We start from the raw sequence: 9,895 nt of genomic DNA on the forward strand, positions 1-9,895 counted from the left end.
GATTCGATAATATATCGATTTTTTTTTAATTTGATTCGATTTTCGATTCAAAAACGATATTTTTCCGATTCAAAACGATTCTGTATTCATTTAATACATAGGATTTCAGCAGGATCTACCCCAGTCTGCTGACATGCTAGCAGAGTAGTAGATTTTTTTGGAAAAAAAAGCTTTTATAATTGTAAAGGACAATGTTTTATCAACTGATTGCAATAATGTAAATTTGTTTTAACTATTAAACAAACAAAAAATATGACTTATTTTATCTTTGTGAAAATATTGGACACAGTGTGTTGTCAAGCTTATGAGATGCGATGCAAATGTAAGCCACTGTGACACTATTGTTCTTTTTTATTATTTTTATAAATGTCTAATAATAATGTCAGTGAGGGATTTTTAATCACTGCTATGCTGAAATTATAATTAATATTGATACTGTTGTTGATAATATTCATTTTTGTTTCATTACTTTTGGTTTGTTCTGTGTCGTGTTTGTCTCCTCTCAATTGCTCTGTTTATTGCAGTTCTGAGTGTTGCTGGGTCAGGTTTGGTTTTGGAATTGGATTGCATTGTTATGGTATTGCTGTGTAGTGGTTTGTTGGATTGATTAAAAAAAAAATCGATTTTTTTAAAAATGAGAATCGATTCTGAATCGCACAACGTAAACGATTCGATACGTATTCGAATAGATTTTTTCCCACACTCCTAATATCTATATATATTTATATATATACATATATATATATATATATATAAATATTAAATAGTTCAATGATTACTGTCCAGATGATATCATTGCATTGAACATCCGTTAGTACCAAGATGTTTGAAAACCGCCGATAAAAGAGAGGTCGCCTTCAACTATGGTCTCAACCAGAAGACAACGATGTGCATTTTGATTTTTGGTAGTTAATTCAGAGTAGAATTATGGTTATTTTATTCCGTCTCAATTGATGTTTCCAGGTGTCTCAATTAAACCTTCTAATGATGCTAGAATTATTCCAGCCTCAAAGGCGCATGAGAACAAAAGTGCTTAAATTGACGCGAATACAACAAAGGCCAGATTTTATTTGGAAGGCCCACATTTACGCATCTTGGATAAAGGATGTGAATTGATTGTTTTGAGCACCGCTAATTATTTTACACTGTATTACAATGTTTGTCAATTACAAATAAATACTTCAATATTGACATGTCACCTTGACTTAGGATTTCAAAGCAAGTTATCGGTCAATTTGTGTGTACAAAAATCAAATAATCAAACACATAGGCAACTGTGTATTAATATGAGGTGATTAAAAATGTATATTAACACATTCATTGTTATAAGTGGCCCTCTGAAGACAGCCATAACTGCGATGTGGGCTTTGATGAAAACGGGTTCGGGCCCTAGAACTTCAAATCGGACTTACCTGTCTCAGCGAGAGCAGCAGCCACTTCATTCTGGGTGGAGTAGATGTTGCAGGCTGTCCAGCGGCACTGGGCCCCCAGAGCTACCAGTGTCTCAATCAATACCTGAAAGGCCGCAAAAATGTGTGTTGATAAATCGTACAAGACAAAGATGGTAACATGAGAAAGTGAGTGCAGTGAACAGGATGTGTGGACATACTGCCGTCTGAGCTGTGATATGAGTACAGCCTACAACCTTCGCCCCCGCCAGAGGCTTCTCCCCCTGGGCTCTCTTCCTCAAGGAAATAAGCGCTGACATGTCTGGGGAGCAAACACAGTGAGTGCATGTAAGTGGCGGTTGGGCACAGAGGACAGCCGACTGAGTGAACAAATGAAACGTTTTGTAGTAGCCTAACAGAACCTTGTTCAAAGGGTGTGACGACAGAAGTAGTGGACCAGCAAAGTCAACAGCATTGCTGACCAGGTTTGGGTTTGTGGAAGCACTCAAACCTCGTTATTACTTACACAGGCAACAGAAAGAGCCACAAAGGCTCTGAGGGAAGAAACTAAAACAAGAGCACTTAAGAGAGTGCAGACTGCCGCCAAGGTCTAAACATTTGTAACTTTCAAACGCACTGTGTGGATGGCAATGATTTAGGAACAGTTACAAGGCAGACAAAGTTCCATCCTGGTCACAAACTGCAATAAGATCCTAAATAAGCACAATAAATAATCCTTTAAAATGACATGAATGAGATTGTCCATGTTATTTAAAATCCTGCTAAATGAAAAAATGTGAATCAAATTCATTGTATCTTTATTATCATTGCAGCTTCTGACCTTGCATACACATTGCATATGTGGGGATGAACACAGGAGATTTTGCAGCTAAATATACATGTAATAGAAAGTGTATGCATACACATAAGCTCACATTTCTAGATGAACCCTCCTTGCAAGAAAATTAGGCATCCAAAATCAAAATAGCAGAAATAGAAAATACAATAAAACATTAAAAAAAAAAATCCGACTTTGAAAATCTTAGACAGACATTAGCTTTTATGGATTTCTGTGTACTGAAATGTACTATATAATATGTCAATGGGGCTGCCTTAACAAAGTCATTTCCTGTAAATGATCAAAAAGATGTACCTATCCATGTGATATTAGGAAATAAAGTATGTATTAATAAGATCAACATAATGACAGCAAACCTATTAATTCAACTAATATATTCATATAGCAGCAAGACAATAAAATCAAGATCTATCCATCCATGTACAAACCCTGTTTCCATATGAGTTGGGAAATTGTGTTAGATGTAAATATAAACGGAATACAATGATTTGCAAATAATTGTTAGCCCATATTCAGTTGAATATGCTACAAAGACAACATATTTGATGTTCAAACTGATAAACTTTTTTTTTTTTTTTGTGTAAATAATCATTAACTTTAGAATTAGATGCCAGCAACACGTGACAAAGAAGTTGGGAAAGGTGGCAATAAATACTGATAAAGTTGAGGAATGCTCATCAAACACTTATTTGGAACATCCCACAGGTGTGCAGGCTAATTGGGATCTGGTGGGTGCCATGATTGGGTATAAAAACAGCTTCCCAAAAACTGCTCAGTCTTTCACAAGAAAGGATGGGACGAGGTACACCCCTTTGTCCACAACTGAGTGAGCAAATAGTCGAACAGTTTAAGAACAACGTTTCTCAAAGTGCAATTGCAAGAAATTTAAGGATTTCAACATCTACGGTCCATAATATCATCAAAAGGTTCAGAGAATCTGGAAAAATCACTCCACGTAAGCGACATGGCCGGAAACCAACATTGAATGACCGTGACCTTCGATCCCTCAGACGGCACTGTATCAAAAACCAACATCAGTGTGTAAAGGATATCACCCCATGGGCTCAGGAACACTTCGGAAAACCACTGTCATTAAATACAGTTTGTCACTACATCTGTAAGTGCAAGTTAAAGCTGCACTATGCAAAGCGAAAGCCATTTATCAACAACATCCAGAAACGTCGCCGGCTTCTCTGGGCCTGAGATCATCTAAGATGGACTGATGCAAAGTGGAAAAGTGTTCTGACGAGTCCGCATTTCAAATTTGTTTTTGGAAATATTCGACATCGTCACCTCCGGACCAAAGGGGAAGCGAACCATCCAGACTGTTATCGACGCAAAGTTCAATAGCCAGCATCTGTGATGGTATGGGGGTGCATTAGTGCCCAAGGCATGGGTAACTTACACATCTGTGAAGGCATCATTAATGCTGAAAGGTACATACAGGTTTTGGAACAACATATGTTGCCATCTAAGCACCGTATTTTTCATTGACGCCCCTGCTTATTTCAGCAAGACAATGCCAAGCCAAATTCAGCACGTGTTACAACAGTGTGGCTTCGTAAAAAAAGAGTGCGGGTACTTTCCTGGCCCGCCTGCAGTCCGGACCTGTCTCCTATCAAAAAATGTGTGGCGCATTATGAAGCGTACAATACGACAGCGGAGACCCCGTACTGTTGAACGACTGAAGCTCTACAAAAAAAAAGAATGACAAAGAATTACACTTTCAAAGCTTCAACAATTAGTTTCCTCAGTTCCCAAATGTTTATTGAGTGTTGTTAAAAGAAAAGGTGATGTAACACAGAGGTGAAAATGCCCTTTACCAACTACTTTGGCACGTGTTGCAGCCATGAAATTCTAAGTTAATTATTATTTGCAACAAAAAAAAATAAAGTTTATGAGTTTGAACATTAAATATCTTGTCCTTGTAGTGCATTCAATTGAATATGGGTTGAAAAGGATTTGCAAATCATTGTATTCCGTTTATATCCAACACAATTTCCCAACTCATACAGAAACGGGGTTTGTAAATTGTAAACAAACAACCATTCACATTCATACAGTCACAGAGAGGGAATTAAATTTCAAAGACATCGAACCAAAGTCAAAGCTGTGTTTTACAAATCCTGGAAACAAAAGAAAAAAAAATAATCTTAGAAATATTCTAAATGTTACCAGTGTGATGTACCTTGCTCAGCAATTTCAATTTCACGTCGCCCAAATTCAGCTTGTTTGATGTTCTTAACACAGAAGTCATTGCTGCCCTGTGTGTTGACCTGCGCTTTGTCTCTAGGTGAGGTTTCATCATCAGAGCTGTCTGTGTAGGACGCAGCTGGGAAATGGCAAACACAATTAGTCATCATTGAGGATGGATGGATTAAAAAGTGTGTATGACTCAATTAGTACAATGTGTGAAATGTAAAGCATGTATACAGCATGGGATTACAAACACGATACACACAATACACACATTTCAACCGAGCTCCAGTGAAGAAACACTGCTATCTTCCTAATTGTATACCTTCAGACTCCCAATTGCATATTTAGCTACTGTTTAAAACTGTACAATGAGGCTTATTAGCATGCAGAGCCATTGATCATTCTGAAGATGCATTGTACCTGAGCTGTAGCTGTCTGTGGAAGACTGCGAAATGGAGCGAGACAAGGAACGGCGACCTGCCTTGGTTGGGTATTTGCTGAATTCTTGTTTATCCTCCGTGTTAGCAAACTGGATCTAGAAAGAACCATATTATACACAAATGCTTGTTAATCAGAATCAGAATTAGCTCTATTGGCCAAGTATGTTCAACACTAGGGGTGTAACGGTACACAAAAATTTCTGCTCGGTATGTACCTCGGTTTAGAGGTCACGGTTCGGTTCATTTTTGGTACAGTAAGAAAACAACAACAACATTTTTGGGGGGGGTTATTTATTTACCAATTATGCAAAATCTTCCACCAAAAATATTTTTCTTAGTGGAATATTTCCATCCATCCATCCATTTTCTACCGCTTATTCCCTTTCGGGGTCACGGGGGGCGCTGGCGCCTATCTCAGCTACAATCGGGCGGAAGGCAGGGTACACCCTGGACAAGTCGCCACCTCATCGCAGGGCCAACACTGATGTGAAGTAATCGGAACCTTGGATAGGTCAATAATTCATAAAACATTGATTTTGATTTAATATTATGTTTTGAGCAATGACAGTTTGAATGAAAAAAAAACAGCTTTGTTTTATTAGTCAACATCGCAACTTTTTCTAAATTACATTTAACCTTCAATCAATCAATCAATCAATGATTATTTATATAGCCCTAAATCACTAGTGTCTCAAAGGGCTGCACAAAACACAACACAAACCACTACGAAATCCTCGGTAGGGCCCACATAAGGGTAAAGAAAACTCACACCCAGTGGGACGTCGGTGACAATGATGACTATGAGAAACCTTGGAGAGGACCGCATATGTGGGCATATTTTTGTTTATTTTAATAGTATTTTTAATAGTATTTAAAACATTAGCTGTGGGCCGCAAATAGCCTGCGGGGCACACTTTTGACACCCCTGCTATAGATAATAAAAAATAAAATCTGATAAATCTATGGGTAAAAGGCAGAGCCTGGCGACGCATGCGCGTTTATCATAACTCTCTCGTTCTCTGCACCCTCCCGCATGAATGCTGCGCGCACAATTTATTTTGTTTTTAACCCCTTCTTAACCCTGAACGTCCATCCATCCATCCATGTTCTACCGCTTATTCCGTTTTGGGGTCGCGGGGGGCGCTGGCGCCTATCTCAGCTACAACGTACATTGTTAATACACGCAACCATAACTCAAAATGCCGGACATTTGAGGCATTTAAGAAACTCTGCCCTGACAGCCCCGCAAAAGAAGACATGTCCGGTGAAAAGAAGACGTATGGTCAATCTATCCTAGCCCGTTCGCTGCTAGCATGCTAGCCAAAGAGGACACATCCGGGGCTAGCACCGATCGGGCTAGGATAGACTGACCATACGTCCTCTTTTCACCGGACATGTCCTCTTTTGCGGGGCTGTCAGGGCAGAGTTTCCTAAATGCCTCAAATGTCCGGCATTTTGAGTATTGTTTACGCTACTTAATATGTCCGTGTAGAAACTTGTTCGGTACACCTCCGCACCAAACCGAAACCCCCGTACCGAAACGGTTCAATACAAATACACGTACCGTTTCACCCCTATTCAACACAAAATACATTTGACTTGGTAGACTGTGCTCTATTTGGTCAATGTAAATATGAAAGAGCCAGCCCACCACGATCAATATGAAAGACAACTTCAGTAAGTGATCTGGGGTCACCATGCAATGAGAGAGGTTCCTCTTTTTATTACACTTTAGACTATGAGGACTTGGAGCTGAAAAGAAAATCAGAATTTGTCCTCATTTTCCAGCTATAGTCCACCAAAAAAGTCAAATGCTCTGAGTACTTGTTTTTTTTTTTTACTTTCAACACCTACGACTACACTGAATTAGCTGATCTAGGTGGGATACTTTAGGTTCGCGTTAAACAGGAGGAAAAAAATATGTTTATGTAGAAAATATACATTTTTCAAAATCCCAATGAATTCCTATTAAGTTATCTACAACTTAAGAGTGTAGATAACCTCTGTCTCGTTTTTATTGAATACTTAGGCTTACTACGCTACTGTATTTTAAATTTGGTAATCATGGTGGTACTTGGAGTGTTTTCTCTGGTGGTACTTGTTGAATAAGGCCTGAGAACCACTGTTCTATTGTATTGTTTTTATTTATTATTTCTTAACTCAAAGTTTTTTGTTTTTTTTTAAAAGACATGTTACATGTTAAAATTGTGTTGTTTTGGGGTGACCAAGCACCTTTAATTCATTTCAATTGGCAACACTGATATGAGTGTTTTTAGTTAAGAGTTCTGTCATAGAACCAATTAAGCTCACAAGTTAAAGTACTACAGTCTAGATGAGGTTTTACTTACATTTCCTTGATTGATCACCGAGTGAATACCAAATAAATTTATCAACTAGTTCTTATTTTTTCCCAAAAATAATTTTGATGGACTTGGAGAACCTTTTTGTCTAAATGTGCTGAACTCCTATTTCGATGCCCGTGTTTTATTGAGCATAATAATGCAGCCTGGGAGTTGTGACATAGTGCAGTTTTGCATGGATGGAGCCCAATTCTTTAGAGACCAACATCACCTACAACAAACAGCATCTCATAAAAATGGAGAACTGTAGTGTTATCCATATTGCCTTAATTGTTTTAAGATGAGCTTAATAAACAATTTAAACAACCTTCTTAACAATCTATTAGGTAATTGGTGAATTGATTATTCGGTCCATACCGTTTTTAAAAACAAGAGCCTTTAAAGTCAAGACTTCAAATTGATGTTATGGATACAAGCAGTGCAAGCTTTTAATAATATAGTTAGGCAGGTTTTGTACATATTTAGTATGAAAAAAATACATCAAATGACAGTTTCTAATTTATTTGACTCATAAAACATGTGACCATAAGTGTGTTCCGTTGCAGATAGGTCCACTAGACCTCAGGGACGTTTTCATTCACTGTGGAATGCTGTCAAATTTCCTTCATCTCCTATTTTATCTGTCCATAGAATGTGTTTGGACTCAAAACTAACATGGCTCCCAGAAGAGTTGACACAACACACATCACACAGACGATAAATCCGGGAGCATATAAATAAATGCCTGGTGGACATCAATGAGGTGTACTGACCTGCACCTAAAACAAATCATGACATAAAATGTAGCATTAAAAATAACTATGTGGAAAATACATAACTATCTGCACTGTATGGGTACGTTTGTATGATAATAAAACTGGTTGCAAAAGAAAACACACTTGTAACCTACTAAAAGCACAATCTTGTTTCCGGCACTCATAAGCAAGACAAGAATGTTGTAAGAAAGAGCAGAAGAGAACTCAGCATGTCTCCTGTTTTCTTAAACCACACTGAGCTATGTAAGCTTCACATCACTTTGGACTCCAGGGGATTCAGCCCAGGATTTTGTACATTACTCTACTTTCTCCTTGTCTTTTTTTCTGATTTATGATGGATTACTCAGTGGTACTCCAGTATGCATTTTCTTTCAAAACTCCCTCAGGGTGACCCATGCAATATGGATAACCTTGATCAGGAAGAAAAATAATAATTTTTTTTAATGAACAAATCCTTCATCATTTCTGTGCTTTTTAAGAATAAATGTGTCTGAGTAGTGATGTATTAGTGGTGACTCACCCTTTCTCTCCCGTGCACATGTATGTGTGCCATCACTGCCTGTTCTCTGTGCCTGTGTGTGTGTCCTCTGTTTGATGGTACTAGGTGTCCCGGATGCTATTACCCCAGAACACTCCCAGGCAGAGCCAGGGGGAGGTTCCCACCTATTATCCTGATTTCTAATGGCCAACCTGGAGGGAGAGAGCGAGAGAGAAAGCGAGGACAGGTTGATTCAGTGTGACCTCTCTTCCTTTCACTCTCAGTGCCTGCCCTTGGCAACCAGTTGCTAAAGTCTGTGTTTTTGGAAGGATATTATTTAAATTTAAATGAAAAATGGGTCTACCAAAAATCCATTTATCACAGACATGTCAATAAAAGGGAATTGACAGACAGCAGCTTCCATTAGCCTTAGGCTGAATCAATAAACATCCAGTTCCATCTCACAGTTAAAAATAACCTTTCTCTCTAAAATAACCAGGCCAGGTCACAGACTTAAGCTGAGGTACGACTCTGTAATTGGTCAATCCGGCGATATTCCTTTCTTACTCAGACGTCGCTAGTGCTCTACAGCGCCCTCAGAGTCAAAAGACGGTCCTAAATTAACCGTCTGCTTCTTTAAATAACTGGACTTCCTGCAGTCTGCCAAGGGCCTGTTTAGATGAACACATGCATAGTGGATAGCATACTGTTGTGAAAAAACAATCCCTCCTGCACAACTGACCTTACACTGTATATATGAAGTCATCTCAAATAGTAAAAGGTAGCAGTAGTGAACACTTTAAATAACAGTTACACAGGAAAAATAGGATGACAGTAGTCAACAAAAATGTGTTACATTTCTCATCTTATAGTGACTTTCAGTCAAATATACTGTAGGTCCCACACAGTACTTTACTTGTTTGGAGGCTGCCGACGTGACTTATTGTGACCCACTTTCCTGTACTATAGTATCTTGTTACATCAGCAGCTGGTACCTGAGGGCCAGAAGACAACTCTCAGTCGGTTCTATACTGTATTGTGACAGGGGGCAGTGGTTAAGTGACCCCGCAACCCTAAACACGTTTAGATCTGAGCATTGTGTGACTAATATAATCAGACAGACATTTATTCTCACTGTAGTTCCACAATATGTCTAATAGGAGGCTTTGAAGTCAAAAATGTTGACCTAAGTACAAACATTGTGTCAGGCACCAGCGTAAATATTAGCATATTTGGATTTCATTTACAATACATGAGGACATACCTACCGTATATTTAAACTTGCTATATGGTAAAAAAATAATAGTATTTTCAAGTGGCTTAACAAAATACCAAGACAGTGGAACATCTCAGGTCAAACTCAAATGTGAAACTAATAATAACAAATAAAAAATAACTAATGTGTTGAAATTGTCA

The 9,895-nt window shown here is 38.3% G+C and overlaps 1 protein-coding gene across 3 annotated transcripts in view; it reads right to left on the minus strand.

Annotated features, from left to right (window-relative positions):
• The window catches only part of ahcyl1 (adenosylhomocysteinase-like 1), a 31,168-nt gene that overhangs the window by 9,102 nt on the left and 12,171 nt on the right, over positions 1 to 9,895 (minus strand). For 2 of the 3 annotated variants that reach the window (XM_061903573.1, XM_061903574.1), the window contains exons 2-5: positions 4,867 to 4,981; positions 4,436 to 4,579; positions 1,610 to 1,710; positions 1,413 to 1,515 (exon numbers count right to left, since the gene is read on the minus strand). In XM_061903573.1, the coding sequence (XP_061759557.1) occupies positions 1,413 to 1,515; positions 1,610 to 1,710; positions 4,436 to 4,579; positions 4,867 to 4,981 (463 nt within the window). Of the gene's footprint in view, positions 1 to 1,412; positions 1,516 to 1,609; positions 1,711 to 4,435; positions 4,580 to 4,866; positions 4,982 to 8,521; positions 8,692 to 9,895 lie in introns of all 3 variants that reach the window. The other variant, XM_061903575.1, reaches the window with a different exon arrangement.

This window comes from Nerophis ophidion, linkage group LG06 (assembly GCF_033978795.1).
Source record: "Nerophis ophidion isolate RoL-2023_Sa linkage group LG06, RoL_Noph_v1.0, whole genome shotgun sequence".
Lineage (NCBI taxonomy): Eukaryota > Metazoa > Chordata > Actinopteri > Syngnathiformes > Syngnathidae > Nerophis > Nerophis ophidion.